This window comes from Platalea leucorodia (assembly GCF_965183815.1).
Source record: "Platalea leucorodia genome assembly, chromosome: 3".
NCBI classification, from domain to species: Eukaryota; Metazoa; Chordata; class Aves; order Pelecaniformes; family Threskiornithidae; genus Platalea; species Platalea leucorodia.
This window is the reverse complement of record NC_138825.1, coordinates 86,997,265-87,022,385: the sequence shown is the minus strand read 5'-3', so window position 1 is coordinate 87,022,385 and position 25,121 is coordinate 86,997,265. Positions and strand designations below refer to the sequence as shown.

The 25,121-nt window shown below is 44.7% G+C and overlaps 1 protein-coding gene across 1 annotated transcript in view; it reads left to right on the top strand.

Moving 5' to 3' along the window:
* The window catches only part of ANKRD6 (ankyrin repeat domain 6), a gene marked incomplete at both ends in the record, with an annotated part of 35,427 nt that extends 11,637 nt beyond the window's left edge, over nt 1-23,790 (top strand). Inside the window, 13 exons of the mRNA XM_082305917.1 lie at nt 6,834-6,932; nt 7,480-7,578; nt 11,108-11,206; nt 12,251-12,349; nt 14,084-14,182; nt 14,807-14,884; nt 16,025-16,129; nt 16,361-16,501; nt 16,863-17,039; nt 19,057-19,209; nt 19,785-19,898; nt 21,634-21,976; nt 23,219-23,790. Of these exons, the coding sequence (XP_082162043.1) occupies nt 6,834-6,932; nt 7,480-7,578; nt 11,108-11,206; nt 12,251-12,349; nt 14,084-14,182; nt 14,807-14,884; nt 16,025-16,129; nt 16,361-16,501; nt 16,863-17,039; nt 19,057-19,209; nt 19,785-19,898; nt 21,634-21,976; nt 23,219-23,790 (2,178 nt within the window). The remainder of the gene's footprint in view (nt 1-6,833; nt 6,933-7,479; nt 7,579-11,107; nt 11,207-12,250; nt 12,350-14,083; nt 14,183-14,806; nt 14,885-16,024; nt 16,130-16,360; nt 16,502-16,862; nt 17,040-19,056; nt 19,210-19,784; nt 19,899-21,633; nt 21,977-23,218) is intronic.
* Nucleotides 23,791-25,121: the final 1,331 nt, after the last annotated feature.

The window sequence follows — 25,121 nt, the reverse complement described above, 5'->3', positions numbered from 1 at the left end:
TCTAGGAATAAAATCTAGGCTGTTTATATGTAAATGTGATAGCCATAATAGAAAACCAGTAAATCAGTGTTTAGCATCATTGCAGTTTAGCAAAGAGTCTTGCACTGTAGAAATATTCAGCTCATAGAAGACCTATTTTCATGTGCCTTGCAAACTCCTCAGGGGCTTTGTTCACGACAACTGGATACCTCTTCTAAATGTGGTGACTAATCTGAACAGAATAGATGCATGCTTGATTCACAGATACTGTTTCTTTAAAATGTATTTTGATTTTAGCTCTGTATTTAGTACTAGTAATTTGGTTGGGGTTGAGGAGAGCCTCAGGAGTTGCTGAGTCTCAGAGGGTGTGTTTGGATTAGTCTCAGAGGTGGAGGAAGGCTAAAACTCCAAGTGAAGATTTTTGCTTGTGAAAGGTATTAACTAAAATATTTCTGCTTTCCTTTTACATAGGTCTTCAAAGAAGGTTCTCTATTTATGTTTTCTCCTTGTATAATTCATTTTTACACTTTATTTATGCCCCACAGAATACATTCTTATTCTCTTTTAGTTGCAATCTATTGATGATGCCTTCGGTCACTTTTACTGTGTGTTTATCTGTCAATGAAGGCGTCTTAGTTTCAAGTGTTGATTAACATCTGTGCATTTCATTGCTGTTTTTCAGGAATACAGATTTAGGTTCAGAGATGAAATGGCTCGTGAGAGTGGGGAGTATCATATTTAATTGAAAAGTAAATTACTTAGTTGATTTTTGTCTGTGGCATTACTGTGATAACACAAAAATCTCCAGATTCTAAAAAGATGACTTATATTTTATTTTCCTAAACAACAAGAGAAACCTAAACACATTTTATTTTGGAGTTGACTCTCTTTAGCTAATGAACGAATGCAAGACTAATGTTTCATCTGCCACATGATAAGCAGAAATTTAAAAGTTTCTAAATGTTGTGGAGAGAGTAAAACACTCACTTCATGTTCTACAGATACATTCTTTAAAACACGGTAAGAGCCGTAAGAATTAGTTGAAGAATGACCTCCAGTGGCCTGGAGTGGGATTATTATGAATTTCAACCGGTGGAGTCCAGCTCTGTAGAGTACGCCACCCCGGGAGCTAACTCTTTCCTTCTCCCTGCCAATACTGAAAACTCTTACTGGGATCCCAATGCCATCTCTGAATGGTCAATGAGTATCCATACAGCACACACCTCAGAAATAGTCAAGGAGAAAGTTGTCCCGGTGAAGGAAATCAAGGACGAAAAAGATAAGAGAAACCAGAAGAGAAAGGCTAGGAAGGAACCTAGAAGATCAGAGAGAGAGAAGGAGGTTAGAAATCTTGTGCATCAACCCTGCCTTGAGCTTGACATCTCCCATGGCTGCATGCTGTGAAGCCTTGGCCTGGCGGTCTGGCATGACCGAGCTCTTCTGCGGTGCATGACTGCATGGCGGGCTTTGCGCTGGGTGCTCTGCATCAAGTTTCCTGCCCTGTATGCGCTCTCTGAAAATCTAACTGGGAAAACAAGTTAATTAAAAAAAAAGGCCCAAGGCCCCGAAACTTCCCTTCTGGAAGCTCCAGTTTAAGAAGCAGAAAATTGCTTTCAAATGGAACAATAACCCAGGGTTCGTAATCATTTCTAGCTGAATGTAAATATGCAAAGTGGCTTATTCCTGTACTCCCATTTCAGTCTCATTTAAGCTGTAATTTGTTTTGTTCATGATTGTTTGTTCATGTCTTGATCACTTCTGCTGGTCATGCATCATCATTTATCATTCAGAGTGAAGTTCGTACTGTGTATCACGATGGCTGCCTTTCTTTAGCGAAGGAGAAGAGCAGCACAGTGACATTGAGAAACACTAGGGCAAATTCAGCTGCCTTTGTGTACGGCTGCTTCAGGATATCCATGTATGCTTGTATGCTCCTGCGAGTATTTAACACTTGGTTGTATTTTAACTTAAAAATATTTTGAACTTTCTGCCGTGAATTTAGGGGTTTGATTTCATAGTATAAGACTTTGCAAGTGCTGTCCAGCACTTTGTGCTGGGGATTGAAGGTATGAGTTTTTGCTGGTTATTTTGGTGCAATTCTCCTGTAGCAAGACAGTTTGTGTGGTGATTTCTGCAAACACGGAAAGACAGTGAGAAGGCAAAGTGTGACACTGGAGAGGGGCTTTAAAGGAGATCGTACAACTGATGGACGCTGTGGAGAATTCAAGTGTGCAGGAAAACAAAATATGGTGGTTACAGTATTTTTTAAATCGGCGAAAGGAAAAAGTAATGTGTTACAAACTAGGGTAAACCAATCTCATTAAATTTGAGCCATAGAGTCTATAATAGAGACTCCAATAAACTCGGAGAGCTGGCAGAAGTACTAATATCTACCTGAAACCCTTTTGTAAGTTGCTTGTGTTGTTTCCTTTCCCTTGGGGTGAACTTCAGATGTAAAATAGATGCCTATCCAGTTCCTATGCCTGGTCCCAGTGGTTGCATCTACTGCTTTAAGTTAGTCAGCAAGTGAAGAAACTCGAGGAGGTAATTGCAAACACCAAGACACTGAGCAAGCACCACCAGCGTAGCCAACACAGAAGTGCTAAGGGGGAAGGGTAATGCCAAAATCCATGGAGAAGGTCAAGATTTAAGTATCTGCCTTTCTTCAGGACTCCCAGCCTGTAGCCCTCTCCTGAAAGCAGGCGTTTAAGCTCTCTGTAAAGAGCACAGTTTCACACTTTGGAAACGTACGTGTTGGTGCTGGGCCTTGCTGTGCAATAGCCCCAGTACAGGTAGAGCGCGCAGGGCGTGCAGTACCTCACCCTCTGCACCAGGGGATGCAGGCTCCCATCCTGGTCTCTCACCAGCATCTCCCTCTCTCTATCTCAGTGAATACGGATGTTTTTCTTAAAGATGGAGCACTTTCAACACAGCAGCACCCTCATGGCAAGACAAGCTGGGCGAGTACCATAATCTCTGGGCTGCTGCAGAAGAGCCAGTGGCCACCTCCTTCGCTGGCCTCGTTTCAAAGGGCAGTGGGTGTATCTGCAACTTGCGTGGAGCTTCTTCCAGCAAGGGTGCAACGAGGGCGCTCGCAGAGCAAGAGAGAGGAGGGGAGACGGCTGGGTTAGGGGCTGCAGCAGCGCTGGCTGTGTGCTACACCACCACCTCCTCGGTGCCACCACGACTGCGGTGCCCTGTGGCGGCGTGCAGGCCGAGATGTCTGGGGTGTTGGAGTGGAAACAGCCAAGTTTGACTTTCTTTCAGGGCCAGGCAGCAGCTGAGGAAGGGGATTTAAGACACACCATTGTAGACTTAAGTGCCTTACTTCTACCAAGCCTCACTTAAGCGCCTAAGTGTCTTTTTGGTTTCCAGCCCAAATCTGCGCTTAGGCAGACTCTGTTGTTTCTGTCAAGGTCACATCTGTGTGGCACAGAACTGGAGTAATCTCTCTTCATTGCTGCTGATCTGCGGTCTGTTCCTAAGGCATAAATCACTTACACATAGGATTGTAAGTTGTGCCCAGCATAATAGTCTGGGGAGTTAATATGCATTTACCAGTGCAGTTTCTCTCTGAGCCTCTGGAACAGCCCCCTGATGCCTTGCTAAAGGCAGAACTGCGGTGAGTGCTTTCAGAGACAGTTATTTTAGGAATTAATAAAGAGATGCACGAGTCAGTGATTACACTGTCTGAAAATTCAGACTGTGAAAAAATATAACTCATCTGTTTAATCTGACTCCATAAGAGGCAAGATGGGGGTTTGCTCCTCTGCTAATGGGGAAGCAAGAGAGGTTAGAAATGCAGCGGTGCAGGCAGCATTATTTATAGGTGGGCTATGCCATCTGGGGCTGGGTCGCTCAGTGACTCACACGCAGAGGCAATCGCAATCTGGTGGTTCAGCTTCCACAGCACCTTAAGCAGTTTAACGTTAATGTGTTTGCTGAGGCCCGGGGGAACGGTTGACCAGGTCCTGCCCTGCTGGCTGAAGGGCCTGGGGGTGGTAGGGACCTTCACCAGGACATTGATACCTGCCATCTCTTCACTGGGAGGTGCCTGAGTCCAAGTGAGGCAGGGTTCAGGATATCCTTTGACACTCGCTGTTAATGTGGATGAGGTATTTATTTACCTGGTCAGGGTGCTGGTTGGACCTCACTCTTAGATGCTTGGCTCTCCCCATGCTTGTGTACCATGCACCAAAGCCCACACCTTGGGCAGGAGGCACCTGAGCCTGCCATCTGCGGGACTTGTGTCCCTTCACCTACCCGGGCTTCCATTTCGGGGACCAGAATATGGTACGAGACAGCCCATGCATGGCTGAAGCAGCCCCAGTGCCAATCTGCAGCCCCAGCGAATGGCCCCCCAGCACATGGGCTGGGGTCCCCAAGAGAGACCTGCTCCTGCAGCAGTGAGGTGCGCCTCCAACTTTCCAAATACGTGTTTGTTTTTAATTTAACTGAGATGCCGTGAGAAGTAGCTGTCATGTCTACAAACCCCAAAAAGCTGAATGGCCTTTGACCTCATTGCAATTACTGTGTTGGCATTGGGGAAGTGACAAGAACAGCCTTGATTTAAACTGACCCAGCGAGCAGATCCTTAATTACAAACTAAATCCAATACAGTCCATTCCTGCCCCCAATTTGGTCTTCTCCAGGATCAATTTTCCAGACTGTAAAGAAGTAGGAACCAACCATTCATTGCTCAAGCTCCATCCGTCACAATGGCAAATGTCATCTTGTTTTAGTCTTTATTATAATATCTTCTGCAGTTTTGCTGCTGCAGCAGCAATACCAGTTGGCAGGAATAGGTTGACAAATTACTTTCCACTTCATGGTAGTCAGATAAAATGACCTTTGCACTGTCTACATGACCCATTGCTGCAGTAGCAGTAGCTGTGCCTGTCATCAGTACCATGCACTATCGAAAGAGGGTGTTAAGTTCTTCCCTGGCTTGTTAGCGAGTAGATTTCTGTGCAGCGATAATTACTGGAAACTATCCGACACTTGCACTTGTGAGATGGTGTATTTTGGACATTTTCCATAACATTTTTGTTATCTTTGAATTTGGAATAAATACGCAAGTTCAGAGAACTTGCAGTCCTGTCAGTTTTCCAATATTTCATGTTTTTCTGAAAGTCGCAGTTCCTGGAACCATTATTGTCTTTCTTCAAAATCTCAAAATACGTTTCCAGTCTTAATAGGGACAAGAACAAAAGTATGGATATGGGACCTCTAGAGACAAAACATAGATGGCACATTAAAAAAATAAAAAGCCCTCAACACAATTTTTAAAAATCAGCTTCATGATTATAAGCCAATTGAATGATTTACTGGTGGTGGCAGTTGGCATGACAAGGTTTACTGACAGGTTGTGGTTGGCAATGCTCATTTTTCACTTATGGATGAATAACTATTTTGGTGTCATTAGCACAAAAGAACCCCACTGAGAGCAATTTTAAAGTCAGCTGCTAATCACTTTTGAGAACAAATTATTGAAATTATCCAGTTATCTAAAGACTTGTAGACTGTAGAGCAGAAAATACAGAAATTCCTCTAGTTGTAGTATTTAATATAACGTGGTGTTATCTGATAAAGATTTGTAGCAGAGGAATTTTGTATCTATTTAGGACTAGCTTCCTGCAAGCTTTTTTCCCTCAGGATACACTGCATATCTCTGCCCTGCGTGTGGTTTTGGTGACCATTATCTCGATAAGCCGAAGTGGATTGGATTCCCACTCCTTTTATTCATCCCCCGAAAAGGCTGTGTGCAGCTTTGAAGCTAGTCTTTGTGCCTGGATGCAGGCCGTGCTTCAGCATTGCAGGTTCAGAACAACTTCAAAGGAAAGCCAAGACCGGTTTTTGTGGCAGCAGTGGAGCTCCTGCAGCTGATTTTCCCATCGGTCAGTGTCTTGCATCCCTACATGCTGCTGCATAAATCCTCCTATTCCTCCTCTTTTATCACGGTCTCACCAAGACGCACACAAAAATATATAGATAACCCCCGATGGGCAGGGCCAGTAGTTTGCGTCTCCCTAGCCTTCAGTTTCTGGAAGGCTTGTAGAAAATTAATCTTGGGCTCTCTAGCTCAGCAAATGAGTTCAGCAGTTGTTAGAGGGGAGATAGATGGGCAGTCAGACAAGATGACCACATCAGCATAATTTCTTTTGGAAACTTGGCCATAAAGGAAATAAACTGATATAAGAAACTTGCCTGTTGCTGCTACGTGGCAGGTCAATGAGAAATGAAAGTTGTTTGGACCTCAAGATCACTCAGTTGCTTGAATGAAATAAGTTGATGATCTTGCAGTTGAGGTCCTCATCATAAAATTGCCTCCACTCTTAGCACTAATTGGTAAATTCACCAGAGGTGCTGAAGAGACCGATCTCATCTCATGCTCCTTATCCTAAGCAGGGCTGATGGAGCAATCAGAGCCAAAACAGGAGAGCCTCATCCAGTTAGTGTAAGTACTGGAGGATCATTATGATGAATTATGACAACCTGTAATTCCCTTTAGTTCCCTACAGATACTGTGGATTATTGGACACGTAGTGCCTAATGTGTTAAATTCTCTGCCTTCTAATACTACTATATTTTTAGAACGCTTCAGCGCTGTATATGGGATTGTGATGACTTGCAGACTTCTGTAAACGGTTGGTTTGTAGCTCTCTGATACTTTGAATAACTTCATTAATCTTGGAAACTTTAATCATAGTTGTTTAGGGGGACTGTTTTCAAAGGCGTCTTGGATTTAACAGTATGTGTGTTGAAGATGCAGCCCCTGTGTGTGTGGTATGCATTTATACTGAGTCAAAATGAGGTGGGAATGGTACCAATTACAAATTTGCTTTTTTTTGCAGGGTGATCAGACAGCATTGCACCGGGCTGCTGTCGTAGGGAACACCGATGTTATAGCAACTCTGATTCAAGAGGGGTGTGCTTTGGACAGACAAGACAAGGTAACAGGCAAAAGCAAAGCCCTGTGGGATGGCAGCCTTGCCAGCCAGTAATATTAAGGTCTCAGAGAGAAAGTTATGGTTTATACTCCTGAGTACGTATCTGATGCTTTGAAAGTAATTGGAACAGTTACATTGAAAAAAAGCTCTACCGTCTCTTTAATATAAATTACTCAGTTATTTTTTTTATATCAGGCTCATAGTTTTTTATTTAAGAGTCTGATCTCAGCTCACTAAAGGACAAATTAAAGAAATGTGTAACCATACCATGTCCTGCACAGTTTCCCTTCCTTAACCCAGAAGCTGAGAATCCCAGGCTGTAAATTTAGTTTGGGAGTAAATATAACTAATTCCAAGTTCCAAACAAAATAAATAACAATGGTTTTAGCCTCTTCTAAAAATAAAATTGAAAATAAGCTAGAAAGAAAGGAAAATGTTTTATTTTTCAAGTGACCAGGTGGGGTGTGCAGCTGCTGCGTTCTGAATGTAACATTACTCTGCCTGTGGACACAGCACCCTAACCTTCTCCTCTTGTGTGTGTGCTCTTCAGGATGGGAACACCGCTCTTCATGAAGCTTGTTGGCATGGATTCAGTCAGTCTGCCAAAGTGCTGGTTAAAGCAGGAGCCAACGTTCTTGCCAAGAACAAGGTGAGACCCATGCAGGAGGAGCTTTCAGTTCTGGTGTAACGTGGCTGATTCTCAGCACTGGAGATTTCTGGCCATGGCATTTCTCAGCGGGTGGGGGACCAGTTCCTTGTGGGATTTTTTTCTTCTTTTTTTGCATTTATTACGCCTGGATGGTTCTTCCACAGGCATTAGGAAATCCATATTTGGTAGCTGATGCAGGAGGAACTCAACAATGCGTTGAATGATACATTAATTATGGCTGAGGAGCACTGCAATTCCTGTGGAAATCTCCACAGTGCTCTCATTTATACCGAACAGATTCATTGTGATTGGTGTGATTTTAAAATGAAAATGAATTGTACTAATAGGAAAATGGTATTCAAAATCCATTTATTTTTTTTTTTTTTCAGAAATTAAACAGTCAAATGAATGTAAGCCACAGAGGGAAAAATAGAGTGTATCTCCTGTTAGAAAATTCTTCCTAATACATGAGTGTAGGCTCTTACCAAAATCTTGTAATGAACCTGGATTATCTTCTTTTTGGTATTTGTAATACCTTGAGAGCAGTTTAGAGGAAAGAATAACACAGCGAGGGGATTTAGTTCCACTCTAACTGTAATACCTGTGGGAGACTTGTCTTCAATTCACTAAATCAAACGTTAATGGAATAGTCTAGGAAACGGCGGTAGCAGGCTATGGTGTGAGCTGAGTTAGGGTTTGGACCGCTGTGCTGATGAGTCAGTCAGATCACACGCGTAGCACCACATCCTTCGTTACAGGCAAGAGAGCTTTGGGATGGCTTCATGAGATCTCTGAGCATTTTTAGGTAAACGCGTCTCTAAAACAACAACTGAAAGGGGCTAGCAAAGAAAGGGAAGAAGGGAGACAGGTGGCCAAAGTCCAAGATTTGGAGTAAAAAGGCACATTGCCTGGGCGTAGTGTTTCTGTATGTGCATGTGTGCATATACGCATATGTTTGTACAATTGTGGTCACGTTGTGGTCTGTAGTTACCTCATCTTTGATATTATTTTATGTGTATTCCTTCTTTTATATTGTTCCAACTTTCAATTTTTATTTTGTGTAATTTTTTTTGCTATAATGTTCACCTAGATTTGTGTCAGCGGTACTTTAGACAAATTCCCATGCTTACACGTAACAGACAATAGTGTCTGACTTTATAGTCCTGTGAACCATTATACTCCATACAGCTGGGTATGTGTGTACACATACATACACACACATACATGTGTGTACACAAAGGTGTGGGCTTAAGATGCCAGTCTGGTTATCCTGCATGCTTGGATGCCTCACGGTATTAAAGATTTAGCTTACAATACAGAGAATGTCAACTGTTTGGAGACAACCTCTCGGAAAGTATGTGCACAGAGTAGCTCAGCAAGACTGATGTCTGAAATATGACTGGCAGACTTTAATACTGCATGAGCACTGGTCTTTGATGTCTTACCCGCACAATCCTCTCCCTTTGCATTTCATCGTTTGGGTGTTTTTTAATGGACAGGATCCTTTCTCAGGAGCTGATGAAAAATGTGGGAATTGTGCATGCTTGCACACATGCACGTGCTTTTACCCCTTTCGCTTTCAAGAAAAATGAAGAGCTTAATTCTGCTTAATCCCAAAATGGTTTCTTTGGTCTCTCAACTTTTTATGGTACTGACAACAAGGCATAATCTTTCTGACAGCTTTTCTGGCAGCCAGGGCTGAGTGCCTTGTGCAGGAGCACCCTACGGGCTGTTGACTTACACCGGGGCATTGTGTGATTTTGGCTGGATGGGACAGATATGGGCTGCTAGATTTGCCAAACCCTGCTAAGCAGCAGAAGATGGGAGGGATTTGACTCTGTATTTTCTGTAACTCCTGGTTAATATCTCCTGGGACTGCTTGGGGAACGCTTGCATGGATGCACTTCTTGCAGCCCAGCACCTTAAGCACAGTATGTAGAAGAGCAATGCAACTGAAGATGGCTTCTGTATTAAGTGAAATGCAGAGGCCAGACAGGACACCTGGGATTTTAAAGGCAAGTCAGGCAGGCATTTGAGGAATGGGGCAACATGTGGGTAAACCACTTGGGTAGCGTATTCCCCCTGTGCAGCAATCACCCTGGAGATGCAGTTTATTTTCAGTCAAGTTGGCTTAATAAAAACTCTTCCACTGCAATAGAACATCCCGTGAGATCAGTTGTAGCCTTCTTTTTAGATCCTCCATCAGTCTGTACATTTCAGTGAAGATTCAGTAGACAAGTGAAGACCCCCAGATTTGTCACCCTGTGGGAGACGAGCCAGCTGAGGCTGCTCTGTGAGCCCTGACCCCAGGCACCAGCGCTGTGACTTCTTCCAGCATCGAGGTCCTTGCCCATCCCCTACTGCACGGGACCTCTCTGCCATCCCACCGGGGCCGACCTTCCAAACAGCAAATGATAAAGACATCGCAGAGGCTTTTCAGAGAAAAACCCAGGAGGGAAAAAATTGACACTTAAATGCAATTTAGCTGAGAAAATGTTCATATCTGCCACAGCTTAGAGACTACATTCAGGCCTGAAATAGTCTGTATTGTGGAACTGAAGACCTAAGACCACATCGAAGAGCTGGCCTTTTGTAATTCAAACCCTGCAGCTTTGATCTGTGTCTTGAAAGCATGGGGGACAAATTAAGGGACATAATCAAAGTGAACAGACAGCATAGTAAGCATGGGAAACCTTTTCACCTGAGCTGATTTCATTTCCAGCTCCCAAGAGCCAAAACCCCCAAACATTTTCAGGCCAACAAAAGCCAAATGCTGTCAGAAAAACTTTCAGACCAATAAAATCCTTCACAGTGTTAGAAAGACAAGCAAACTCTTCTTTGATATCTGTCCACAAAAACTGCATGTTTGCTTCTTTCAGGAACCTTAGCATGTGATTCTCTGGGGTTTGAGTGGCTTTTTTTTCCCCCTTCTCATCTTGGCTGGAGGCTGGCATGCTTTCTGAACCTTGAAGCTTCCTGATAGCCTAAAATCTGCATCCTGCCCTGTGAGAGCTCCTACAGACCCAGCCAGGCTTGGAGCTGGTTTGTGTTACGATCGTAAAGAAACAGAAATCACTGTGACCCTCATCTGCCCAACACCCTGCAGCAGTCGCGGCCGGCTTTGCTTGTGATCAGAGATGCTGTGCCGTGGCAGTGTGTTTCTTCGTGTGTGTGCATGGGGGAGACTCAAAACACAAGAATTATATTTCTTTAAATGAAATACTTGATAGTGCTATTTGATACTAAGACAGTTTCTAGAGTCTTTGCTTCCTGCAAACAGGCTTGAGCAATGCTGATGTTGTTAGACTGTCCAATTTCTGCCTTTACTGTATCCCAGATAAATCATTTCCACAATTGAGAGGGTATTTCAGTCTCCAGGTTCATTCAGCTCATATCTTCAGGAAAATGACAGTGACCGTTTCCCACCCTTGGGTGTATCTTCTTGTGGGAAGACCTGTGAGGTTTTATTTTTTAATGCTTATGTCCAACTTCTAAAGACGGCTTTTATATTTTCCTGTATTTCTCTAAGGCAGGTAACACACCTCTTCACCTGGCTTGCCAGAATAGCCATTCCCAGAGTACTCGTGTTTTGTTACTTGGAGGATCTCGAGCAGACCTCAAAAATAACGTGAGTTTTGAAAAGAATGTGTTCATTTTTGTGTGCCTTTGTTTTAGCTATATTGCTTTAACTTGTAGAAATACTCAGAAATGCTTTAAGCTGTGATTTTTATTATAAACGCTATTGAAAAAAACCACTAACAAACCATTGTATACATCATGTACAGGAATGCTTTTGAGAGGACTGAGCGATGCACTACTTGTACCCATCCCTTGAGTGGGGATGGAAGGAGCCAAAGGGGGTTTTGCCGTTGCACAGACCGAGGCAGCTGGTCCTTTGCTGCTTTTTGTGGTCCTGATGGCCTGACCCATATACTGCTGTGCAATTCTGCAAAAGGGCTCCTCTCTCAAAAAGATGGAAATCTTAAAGGGGTTTTGTGCCAGAGCAGCGAAAGCCTTCAGACCTGCCCTCACCGAGATAGTATATAGTGTGTGTCAGTCTGTCAAATCAGGTAGGTTCAAGGTGACTTCAATTTCAGACAGCTTCCCTCTTACTTTATAATGATTCTGGCATGACAAAGGAAAAAAAAAATCTACAAAAGGATGCCAGATGTTTTTGTCCCTGCTTGATAACAAGGTGGGCAGAGGCACACAGACAGGGAAACCCGTGGGGCACTGCTCCCAGTCCCAGCTGCGCAGGTGCCACCCCTTGTGGGGATGCTGCTCTGGCCCCCACTCCTCCATCTTTTCTTCCTTATGTGTAACACCGGGTTGAGTTTCCAGATCACACTGGTTTGCAGTTCAGAAGAACAGATTTAATGTAAAAAGGTAAATCAGGTTTTGTAGTGCAGTAAACCAGCATTGTATAATTCCAGTATTTCCCATCAGTGGTTAAAGAATTTGTACCCCCACCTTGCCTGACCCCAGGTCTCGCTAAACCTTCCCACCCATGATAGATTTTGTACCACAGAGAAGACAGCATTGCTGTTCAGTGGAGGTGTGTGACATTTACTGCTCTTTTTGGTTTAATAGGAGTATTTCATCCCTGTACACCATGACAAGTGCAAGCTTTCTTACTGCAATTACATGCTCAGAGCTTTGTTTCTGTTTGCAGGCAGGAGATACCTGTCTGCATGTGGCTGCTCGTTATAATCACTTGCCCATCGTTAGGGTGCTGCTCAGTGCTTTCTGTTCTGTCCATGAAAAGAACCAGGTCAGTGCATGAACCTCATTGCGACTCTGCGCCCTTTGCATACGGATAGTTGTTGGAAAGAGGGATTCCTACCCAAGGAATCCAACTTCAGTTTGTGTTTCACTGTATCACCAAGTGCCTGAGCTTTTAAGAATAGCCTTAAAGTAATGGCCTATCAGTGGTTTATTGTTTTGCCATCGCATTTGCATCATTTCTTTAAAGCATTGCCTATTTATGAAGTTCTGCAGTCATATGTTTGTGTAGAAAGGGGGGTTTAGGACAGGGGCAGGGCTTGGCGCTCCTGAGTCCTTACCAGTTCTGTGCAGAATGGGACTGGGCAAGAGACTCGTCATTTTATGGGGTCCCGTTGTCTCCTTTGTAACTAGGTTTTAATGATCCTACAGCCATTACAGAGACATTGTGAAGCAGAACTCGCTAATATTCAAATGCTGCAAAAGTGTGAATTTCTCTGGAATACTTTGCTGCATTTTGCAGTAGTGGGAATTAAAAAGATATAAAAGTGAAGAAAAAGTATGCTTTAAATTCAAAGTAATGATCAGTCTAACCTAGGATTAATCATCCATAGTTGGTTTATAGAGAAGTAATTGATTGCTGTACCTATAGCGTAGCCTAACTGGGTGGTAGAAGGGAATAGATTTAGTACATTAAAATGTGTTAACTCTGCTAAATAAACAGATTATATGGTGCTTAACCACATTGTCTCATGTTCCTGGGAAATTTTCCATGTGTAGTTGAGGATCATAAAGAGGTTTTCTGATTTGTACATTTAATCTTGTTTCTTAGATAAGAGATATTACAGCAAACAAAATGGGTTTCAGCATGTTAAAATTCCTACATAATTTTATTTGGAAATTAGTTTTTTAACTTGCAAAATGAGCTACTGAATATTAAGATTAACTGGTGTGAACCTGGCCCAGAGAGACACCGCTTTGCTTCAGTCCCCAGCACTACCCGAAGTTGTTCCATATTTGCACATACAATGATTTAATTTATGAACATGCCTCATCCAAGTTAGCAGCAAACAATAGATTTCCACTGCTCTCGAGGAGATCTGATTTTCTGAAGGGAAAGGGGACAGGAGGGCATCATATGCACGTGTCTGGTCTCCCTTGAACAGCTGCTGGCTCTGTTACCGGTGCCTGAATCTGATCACAGCCGTCTTCACCTCACTGCACCGGGACAAGGGCAGGGCAGTGTGTTAGTGCTGGACCCAGATCGCCTCCTGGCTTTGGTCCAAAACCTGTTTTTCTTGAGGAATCTCATGAAGAGAACAGCAACCATCTCACTGCTGGTACTTATCTGATTTTTTTTGAGTAATGCGATACATGACCACCTGCGCACCAAATAATCAAACCTGCAAAAAAAGAGAAGGTTGTGGTGGGAAAAGTGGTTCTGCCCTCAGATGTCGTATCTGCTTGATGGTGATAGAGCTGGGCTGTCTCCAAGCTGCGTCGTGTGTCGCTCAGTTTAGTTAAACCAGAAATCCAGTGCCCCAGCTGCGTTTCTCAAAACCAGGCTGAAGTAGCTCCTTGCCCTGAAGTAGCTCCTTGCCCCCTCCTGTCCCCTTCCTCCCCACTCTGCTTTTTTATTGACCAGGCCTTATTTCAGCTTAGTTGTTGCATCAGTAAGTGTAGGTCTTTTTTTCTCTGAGCATCTTTTAGGAAGGTGTGATTGCTGCAGGGTGAGACCCAAGGATGTGTGTTACACGGTTGCTTTCTGCTTTGTAACTTGCAGGCAGGAGATACTGCGCTCCATGTAGCTGCTGCTCTAAATCACAGGAAGGTGGTTAAGTTGTTGCTGGAGGCAGGGGCTGATGCATCTGTTGTCAACAATGTAAGTAGGACGTGGACTTTCTTTGGTACTTTGTATTAGAATCATAGAATGGATTGGGTTGGAATGGACATTTAAAGCTCGTCTAGTCCAACCCCCCTGCCATGGGCAGGGACGCCTTCCACTAGACCAGGTTGCTCAAAGCCCCGTCCAACCTGGCCTTGAACACTTCCAGGGATGGGGCATCCACAGCTTCTCTGGGCAACCTGTTCCAGTGCCTCACCACCCTCATAGTGAAGAATTTCTTCCTAATATCTAATCTAAATCTACCCTCTTTCAGTTTAAAACCATTACCCCTCATCCTATCACTACGCTCCCTGATAGAGTCCATCCCCATCTCTCCTGTAGGCCCCCTATAAGTACTGGAAAGCTGCTATAAGGTCTCCCCGGACCCTTCTATTCTCTAGGCTAAACAACCCCAACTCTCTCTCTCTCTTAATGCAGACTCTCTTCAACACTCTGTCTAGAAAATATTGGATGTTAGAGTTGAGTTAAATCTGGGCAAATGAAGGCAGTTAGTCACTATGCTCTTGTGTGTGCAGAGCGTGTGCCAACCTCGGGTGGAGAAATTCCACATTTCCAGCAGCTTGTGTTTTGAAGGAAATGCCGTTTTCTTTTTCCTCTCAGGCAGGTCAGACCCCTCTAGAGGTTGCCAGACAGCACAATAACCCTGAGGTTGCGCTCCTCCTCACTAAAGCATCACAGGTACGTTACAAATCTCACCCCAACACACACGTACACATGATGCTGAGGCCAGTTAATCTAGAGGGGCCACATCCCCTGGTCCTTAACCTTCTGCTGTGAAAGGTGCCTGTGTTTCTGCTGGTACTGTGTGGTGGCCTCAGGGCTATTGACGTGGAGCCTTTCAGCCCCCATGCCCAGCAAGGTGTGCAGATTAAGCCTCAGTATTAAGCGCTGGCAGAGGTCCTGGCTGTCCTGACTGGCAGAGGATGGAGCAGCCAGAGGCACTTGTTCCCTGCAGTGGCCCTGTACCCAAAAGCTCCCAGTTCGTGTCCCTCTGCTGCCTGCCTCAGACTTCTCCCACCCCCAGGATGGTTGCTCACACTGGAAGATGCTTCGAAATGGGGACAAAATGTCCTGTTTATACTCTGCTGCTGTGTGTGAAATGCTACAACGCTCTTCAGGCAGGAAAGCACGTGGGAGGGCTCTGTATTCTGGTATGAGACCAGGTGCGATCCCTTCCCTGCTCCTCCTTGTCACCTCTGTGTGAGAAGGGCTTGGCTTGGCTTGGCTTGGCTTGGCTTGGCTTGGCTTGGCTTGGCTTGGCTTGGCAGCCAGCCTGGGGACACAGGAGGAGGCTCTGGCCCCTCCAAGGGACAGCAAAGTGCCCTGATGGACTTAGCCATGAGAACACACCACCACTGAGCTATGAACACCCACATTGCTTGGCCCATCGGCATCCATCTGGCAGTGCACTTTCTTTTCTATGCTGCCTTTTCTGAATCTGAATTCTCTCAGTGCCAGGAGGCACACAAGGCGCGAACATCGTTCTTCCACTTCGATCGGTCTGTGGCTGTGTGCTCTGGAGTCCCAAGGGCCACAGCGCAGTCTTCTGTTGTTTTTTTCCTCAAGACATGACCGATCCAGTTCCATCTGCTCCTCCTCACTTCATTACTGATTTTCTCCATCTCCGAGTTGATGCTCGTCGTTTCTGCAACTTTTTATTTTTTTTTCTGGGAGGAGGTAGTTGGCCTCCTGCCCAACCCCCATGACTTGGAGGGCATGCTGCCTTTTAGTAGAGGTGAAAAAGGTCTGCTCTATTGCTTGGCTTCTGTGGTAGGAAAGAGCACGACATCACTGAGTAACAGTGTGGTCTGCCTTCAGGTCTCACGCTTTAACCGTGGAAGAAGCCTGAGGAAGAAGAGAGAGAGGCTGAAGGAGGAAAGGCGAGCTCAGTCAGTACCACGGGATGAAGTGGTACAGAGCAAGGTACAGCCCGGCATTACCAGCTACATCTGCTGCAAGGAGGGAGCATAAATAAAACCCATCGGGACTAACTCTATTTGGAGCCATCACTTGTGCATGACTGTGGCTGTCTGAGACAGCTGCTAAAGAGTTACCCACTCGTGTGTGCAGAGCAGCTTAAAACTGGGAAATTGAAGAAAAGGCGCCTTTTCCCCATCTCTGCAACTGCTCTGAACTCCCTGTCTTTGCTTCAAGCAGGGCAGCATCTCAGCTGCTGACGACACGCCGAGCAGCGACCAGCCACCGCAGAGGAAGAGCGATCTGAAGGATGAACCCCGCTCAACCTCACCAGATCCCAAAGGGAAGAAGAGCAAGAAGAAAAAGCCAAAGGAAAAGGTATCAGTAGATATAAAACAGCAGAGAGAGAAGGGATAGTTGTTGAGCAATAGTGCAGTTGTCCCTTTGGTGGGTCAGTGAGTCAGGGCAGCAGCCCTGCTGTGCTCCTGGGGCAGAGCTAGTCTTCAGACAAAACCAATTTCTGGTGGGGAAATTTGCTGTTGGGGGTCACATGAACCAGGTGTGTGCAGAAATCTGGTTATCATGCTGGCAGACACCAGGGTTGTGGCGAGCCCCTGCAGCTGGTTCGGTGTTTTAATCAGGTTTTTGCTGTAATTGTCATGATGGATTTGTCCCGTTCCCAACCAGGAATGGTTTACCGGGGGCTCATAAACAGGAAAAACGTGTGTATTTTACGCAGGTTTCAGCACTCTCGGACCCCATCTCCCCAGCTGATCAGCAGACGCTCCCTCGGCCCCAGCAAAACGTGCCTAAGCGCAGAAGTAAACACCACTGCTCCTCTCCGCCCCCTCCCCATGAGGTCCGAGCCTACCAGCTGTACACGCTCTATCGAGGGAAGGACGGGAAGGTGATGCAGGTGAGCCGGCCCGCGCCCGCCGGGAGGGGGGCACGGGGACCAGCACTTGGAGCTGGGGCACAGTTAGCTAACGGATAGAAAACGCACTCAGGTCACTGCGCTCTCAAGGCTGTGAAATCACGACTGTGGATTTGTTTTCCTCGCTGGGGCTTCAGCTGCGTTTTGGCCTGAAGTCTGGTAAACAATAAGCTGGTTTTGTGCATGTTAAAGAAGGTATACGTAACTAGTTTTGATCTACAACACGTTTCCTTTTTGGAGATCGGGTGTGAACGGTGACTGGCAACGACACCAGAACTTCGAAATATTAAGATTTCCAACAGGAAACGCAAAGAGCTTTTCCGAGGGAAATAAATGAGAGCAGTGTGTGAGCACTGAAGCTTACTACCTAAACCAAGAGCTTGAGTACGCTCGATACATTTTGTTTCAATTCTTTCTGTTTACTGCAGGATGTCTTTGGGGATTCTAGGATTACTGGAGGCAGGAGCTGTACAGAAATTGGTTCACAAACCTGGAGTTACCAGCTCATGTGCACTTATTCCAGTTTAGAAACTGATATTTTACTCATTTTATTATGCAAGTGTTTACCAGTACACGTTTATTAAAAAGCACGAAAACAGTCAGCAAATTACCCTGTAGACATTGTAACGTCTGTATTGTTGTTTTCATAATGCCGCCCTCCTGTACCCCTGGGAGGTAAATCCTTTCATTTCCTTAGCTTCTCACATCCATCCACCAGCCCTCCTCGGTCTCTTGCTGTAGTTAAGAAATTCAGCAGATTCTGAAGATCACTCAAGTCAGACTTCAAAGGTTTTACTGGCCATATTTTCCAACACCTCGCTGTGTAATGCTTGGGAAATTTCCAGACAGGGGCACTCTGGGCAGACATCGGGAAGGATGGGAGGACCTTTCATATGTTAAAAGGACTGTCTCCCTGCCCCTAGGATCTGATGGTAGGAGGATGGGCCAGTAGGAAGGACTTGGGGAGCAGGAAGAAAGGTGCAGAGAGCAGACAGGATTTGTATACAAATCTAATGTATTCACAAAGATTAGCTTCATAGAGCTAGAATCCCTTATAGTATTGCCTGAAATACATGACAATCCTCTCTCCCCTTCTTTTTTCCTCGTCTGTCTTCTTTGATGCCCTCAGGCCCTGAATAGCAAACAGAATTTCTTAAGTATGTGTATTTCTGAAGCTTTCTTTAGTGCTCAGCAAACTACCTGCCTTCTCCTGCCAAGAGAATAACCACCAATTTCTGAAACAGTACTGCAGGGGCCAAAGGAGAGAGGAAGGCTCCTCTGCAGACAGATTCAGAGCAGCCACTTTGGGCTCCTGACTCACCCCCTGAAGGAGCCACTTTCTGCCTGTGGCCTGCAGAGGAAGCCGATGAGGATTAGCTTAAGGGAGCCTTTTGTGACTGTCTCCCTGAGAGATTTAAATGCAGTCAGTGCAGCTCCCTTTGCAGAGGAGCCTTGGGACGGTGTCATGCAGGTAAAAGGAAGGCAGCAGTGTGCACAGCAGATAAGGATCAGCTGAATGCCAGCAGGGTGAAGGCAAACAGGAACAGTGAGACCTTGCCATACAGTACCGAAAAAAAAGCGCATTATTGGCATTAGGTTAAAAAACAAATGCACACAGACCCACACATATCCACAAAATCAGGTATTTTTGTACAGTTCAGAATTACAGCATCGAGACACCAGATATAGGCCTGTAATGGGGTATCCCTCATACAGCACACAGTACCGCGGCATACGTGATCTGAGCTCATTGCTGCTTGTAGCCCCAGCGAAATCAACACTGCTGTGTGTTAGGATGCGTCCATATAAATCAGATCAATCCTTTTCTACTCCGTGCTTTTCCCACTAATAGCCCGTTGGCTGAGCTACTGTAAGATGTTATCAGGAGGGTGAGATACAGTACGTGGTACAGAAGAGCCCAAGACTGACTCAAGGATAGTGTTCCAAGTGCACTAAGAGGACAGCGGGATGTAGCAAGTAAATGTATTCCTCCTTTCAGGCACCGATAAATGGATGTCGTTGTGAGCCCCTGATAAATAAACTGGAGAATCAGCTGGAGGCAACAGTGGAAGAGATAAAAGCTGAGTTTGGGACAGTACAAGATAAGATGAATGTTAAGCTGGGCCAGATGGAAAGCAAAACTCAACATCAAGTAAGAATATGACCTGGAGGTCTGTTTGCCCACATGACTATTAGAAACATATCCTAAGCTTAAAGAATGTTTTCATTGTCAGCATTCTTTTATCGTTTCTTGTGTTGTAAAAACGAACCTGAAAGCTAATACTCAAGACCAGGGAACCATGACATTCCACAGGGATCTAATATTGCAAACTAGGGTCTTGAGAAAAACACATTTAATGTGTTAAGTGGCTTCCTGTGCTTCTTTAGACAATAGATCTAAACTGCTTGAGGCCCTAAGAGAGAGACTTAAAGACAGAGTCAGTCCTACAGCTGGTCAGTTCATAATTGTAAAAATCCCTCTTGCTTAATTCTGTTTGCACTGAGATTCAGGATCCTCTAAATTATTTTTTAGTTTTAATGTAATTGTCATTCATTGATAATTTTGTGATTCAGCCTTTTTGCAAGCTACATCTAATTGTAGTTGGCAGCAGTCCTAGAAATGAAGACTGAAAGACAGACTGTACTTCGACTTACAAGGTTCACAGATGGGGGTTTTGTTTGGTTTTTAACATGATCATCTCCACTAACTTGTGTTGTTTTCCACAGCTCCGTGTTTTAGACAAGCTCATGGCTGAGCGGCTGTCTGCGGAGAGAACAGAGTGCCTTCACCGCCTGCAACAGCACACTGAGCTGGAAAAAAATGAGGGGGAGAAACGGCAGGTAGGGCTTGAAACAGCTACTCCCTGTTAGCTCAGGTGGATCGGCCCAGGAGTTTTGTTCCAGCAGGCAGTGAGAATATTGGAGACTTAACTCATCTGTTGAAACAGGCAAAAGAGCTTCAGAGACCAAAGTATTCCTATCCACCACCTTAATCTCCAAGCCAAATTTATAAAGCTTTTGCATTAGAAATGGGGAATGTGAAATCCAGTCCCACTGTCATAATTTAATTTGGTGGGTCTGAAGTCTGGGATCTATAACAAAGTATCTTTTTTTCTAACAGTGCTTTGCAAAGGTTCCTACTGCTAGATTTTTAACAGTTGTACTTCCAGCTTTTGCTTCATTAAAGGACGTCTGCAGGAATGTCTGCAAATAGGAACAAAGGCTAAGATCTGTGTTGTTCCTTTTACTTCTCATCCATTTGGTTGTGTGCCCTGGGAATCTCTCCGTTCTCCTCTGTCTGATTTCCCCATGTATTAAAAGGCCGCAGTTCTTCCCTCTGACTTTGGCACCAGTGCACCACCTCCAAGCTGTGTATTACCGCCAGTAGGCAAGTTCCTTTTGTGTGCTTGTTTAACCAGCATGACAAGAATAACTGTTCCCGTGGAGATCCAGCTCTTGCCCTTCTAGCTTCTGCAAAAACTCACCATCAAAACATGCTAAGATATTTGTGTTTCTCCACTCACACGGGTAAATTTAAAATACAATTAATTTTCTCATTATTGGTATTCTTCTAAGAATTGAGAAATACACTTTGTGCTAGTAAAAGGTCATGACTTTTTGTAAGACAATTCCAAATCCACGCTAAAAGACGGGCAGCTCTGATAATCCCAGCATAAACTACTGATCAAGATACTTTGGTCTAACATCCACAAAACACTTTTCTCCAAAGAAAAGTACTTATCAAACTAAGGCAACTTTAGTTTTTATTTCACGGTAAGAGACAAAAGTATTATACTGGCTTCTGAATGTCTGGGCTTGTGCTCCATCTCCTTGTAATCTCCATTTAAGAAATGAAATACTGGAGTGATACATCAGGTGAATTGAAATTACCATTAAGTGATATCAGCTGTTCCTGTTCTGTTGAGTCTAATGGAAACTACTGGAAAAACCGAGTTGGGCTTTACTAAATGTCCATGTGCATAGGAGGGCCTGACCTAAATTCATGATGTCATATCAACAAGAAGGTAAAAGAGCTACTAATATTTTAAATGATCACTGGCCAACGGCTCTGCAGCTGACACTTATTAAGCACCTTTGTAATTTGAAAGCTGTTAGTAATTTATCATTTAGTGTTGGACTCATCACCAAATGAACAGAGGAGCAGAGGTCGGTAATGGTATAAAGCTGTGTCCCAGAAGTGTCTAATTTGAATTTCACTCTTAAAAATGGCAGCTTTGACCACATGTGACATTCCTTGCACTTAGCAAGTACCATTGACTGTATGAATACGCAAGTCAGCCTTGATCAGAGGACGTAGAGCTGCATTTGAAGTAGCACATTCAAATCTAAGAGGGGGTAGCTTGGACTGCCTTTCATTAGCTAATGCATAGTTCTTCATCTGTTCTGATTTGTAGTCCTTTAAATATTCCCAGTGGCAGCATGCGTACCTGTACAGGGAGTGTAAGCCCACAGATACCAGGCTTGCTTCTCTTTGTCCCTGCCACACGTCCTCAGCAGCCCGGGAACCGTAGGATCTAATCACCGGATCATCTAATCTACAGTCTCTTTCTCATAGATTTCCTTGGTGGATGAGCTGAAGACTTGGTGCATGTTGAAGATTCAGAATCTGGAGCTCAAGCTTTCTGGAGACTCCAGGTCATCAAGACCAAAATCAACTTTGTCCACTTGTGAGTCTCTCACTGAGACCCTGGATACTGAGAACAACCCCCACAGTGCCAAGGACTGTAAAGCCAGCCAGCCCGTGCTGCAGCCGGAGGGCTCCCACCAGCATTCCTATATGACGCTTCCAAACAGCCTCTCGGAAGATGGGGGAAGGAGCAGAGTCCAGGTGCCAGAACAGAGCTTTGGGCAACAGTTTTGCATTCAACAGGACGGTGCGTCAGGTACAACCTTGTCAGGTACTTAGATGTCATATTCATTCAAAGGCGAGCTAGTTAACTGAGGGGTACTTGTATTAATACCACAGATACTCATTCTGGCTGTGTGCTTTCCCCCGTCCATATGCCTCATGTCTTGGGATCAGAATACACTTCAAGGCAGCTGCTGGGAATATTTTAAGACACAGTTGGGTGGAATTCCAGTGGCTCTTCCTGATGCTTCCATGTCACTGTGTCTTTGAAGCCAAGTCCTTTGATGCTCTGAATAACTCTGTTTTCTGAAGTTTCTCCAGCTTCCCCAGTCAGAATTGCTCCCACCCCATTGCCTGTCAGGAGGGTGTGCAGATTATCCAAAGTCTACTGAAGAAAGTGTATTGTATTTAGTGCTTTTCAGATGTATGGAACCCTAATGGCAGGGTGCAAGGATGTGAACCTAAAATACTCATTTCCCTTCTTAATATTCAAACTGCAAGGATCTAGAATAAACCTCTCACTTTTTCCTCTTTCCTTGAACCAAAGTCTGTTTAATTACTAGTTCATTCGACAAGAACAAAAATAGCTGAGGACATTCAGGCCCGTTCAGGGATCGTGGCCACCTGAAGATACGGAAGACCTTGGTTCAAGCCACCTCTCTGTGCTTGGCCAGGGAAGCTTTGGAGGAAAAAAGAAACAGGCAGAATGCCCAGGTCTCCACAGCCAAGGAGAGCGCTATCAAAGCCCTGGGCTTCTGTAAAATACATTGTGTATGCCCCTCAAAACACTATGCAAAGAGAACAGGCATGTACATGGATACCCCAGGCTAGAAAGGCAGAAGACCACGCAGGAGATCTTGTGGCAGCATGAGTGTGAGCTACTGCAATGAACAGTTCAGGAGCATCAAAATGTGTTACCTTTGCAAAATTAGCGGGGCTTCAAGTTTTGTAGAAGCAGGGGGTTCATAAATATCAGCAGTCATAAACTGCTTTGGGAATCTAGCCTGATCTTTGCTACACATCCTTCTTGTGAAGTCCTTTGATCGTTGCCAGTCTGTAATCCCACAGCTGCAATGCAGCGCCTCTCTGCCTGAGCCAGCCTTTCTCTTTTAGTGACTCCCCAGTCTATCACCTGACTGTGAAGATGCGATAAACTAATACAAGCCTCTACAATGTACACACAGCGTGGTACGTGGGAACCGCATCATTTATCGAACAATGAGGATTTCTGAATGCTAAAATAAATGCCCAGAGCTTTTCTAAATACATATGTATATATTTTATTCTGTAGGTACAGAGCAACAGTTAATCATTGGCGGACCAGTTTCTTCTGCCCCTGCTCAAGATGTCAGGCCAAAGGACAAAGCTGTTAGTGCCAGCACGTTCCACAGGTTCCAGCAGGAGCTGCCCTCCTCCGAGCTTTTGGGCTCCAAATTAAGGCACGTTAAGGTTCAAGCTGCTTTGCAGCCCTTGACTGAACCTGCGAAGACTGAGCCACAGAGCGGCTACTTCATGGACAAAGGAACTCAGACAAAGAAGTCCAGCAGAAGCGGGCAGTCAAGGCACAAAGCTCTGCACCACGCCGGGGCGCATCAGAGCCAGGAGCAGCAGCCCTCCGCGCTGCCTGCGGGGCAGCCGCCCGCCCCTCCGCTCAGAGACACCTCCCAGGCCCTGGAGATAACCCAGTACTTCTTCGAGGCCGTTTCCACGCAGATGGAGAAGTGGTACGAACGGAAGATAGAAGAAGCCCGGTGCCAAGCTAATCAGAAAGCGCAGCAAGACAAAGCTGCGCTCAAGGAACATATTAAAAGCTTAGAAGAGGAGCTCAGCAAATTAAGGACTAAGGTGCAGAAAGAGAGCTAGCACCTACCGAGCAGGTAAAGACAAGCAACGGGACTCATTCTGGAACCTGCTGTATGGGAATCTGGAATATTGATAGATATATATCATTTGTAGTGCCTGTTACATCCAAACAAAACGCTCTTTTTTCAGGAGTAGAAATAACTTTGGAAACTCCAGAACCAAGGAGAATTCATATGCAGACCGTACTGATGACAACGAGATGCTGCAGATTAGATCCCTTCTTTGTTATTTCCAAGAGTCGGTTAAATATTGCACTCTCAATTTCCAGGTGCTGCTTGAAAACAAACTGCATTAGAAACCAAAACTGCTTTCTGAAAAGGGAATTTCCTTATTTCCACATAGCTCACGTGTGGCTAGAGGGTTCCACTGTATGCTACATGTAAACACGTGGTGATACCAATACCGAAATAAATCAAGGATGTTTGAGAGCTTTTGACAGAAATTCCTTAGTGATGAAGGGCTATTGATTCTATTTTAGATACTCCCCGCGGCCTCCCTCTAGTCAGTGGAGAGAAGCTACAGAACCAACTCAAATTACAAGCCCACGTAGGTGACAGATGCTGGCTTCCAGCGGGGAGAGGCCAGGCTCCCGCTGAGTGAGATGCTAAGGTGAGGCATCCCATTAGGTACAGAGGCTGCGGTTGCCACTCAGCTTTTCTTTTGGCTTTACATTATTAAAACAAATGCTAAATTAGTCTTTTTTTTTTTTTTTTTCATGGTGTCCTGGTTGCAAAGCTCCTTGTGGTTACACGGGTTGGTGGGGCCATTCTCAAATAATCTGACTGAGAAGTTTTGCTTAGGGCATGGATGGGAAATATTTTACCATAACCATGCTCTACTTGTTAGGTGTAATTTTTATATAAGTCTCTTTTCCTTCAAGCAGCAAATGGCTGAATTCTCTACTACTGAAGAAGCTTGAAAAAGTCCTTTATCTAAAGAAGTGAAAGCTTGATTCCCTGTACTCAGATGTTTCTTTTTCTACAGAGTCAGGATTTTCTCCCAGAGACATTGTCCAGACGTGTCTTCCTTTATTCCTCTGAACGATTCCTCTCTCTCTTTTTTCCCTTGTCTCTGTAAAAAGAGAGGCCGGGCCCTGGTGAGTCTGCAGGTCTTAGGACTGGTTTCACCAACAGTCCCACAAAACAGAACTCAACAACGTTTTAAATTTTTTGTGGATGTGTTTTGTTATAGAATCAAAACCTACAATGACCAATGTTGTCCAGGCTGACAGACTCCAAATAAACGAGAAGACCTGTAACTCGTTGCATCTGCCTCCCTGTAGGCTTTCCTCCTTGGGCCTCTGAGGAGGCCTCATCAGATTCTGTTAGAAA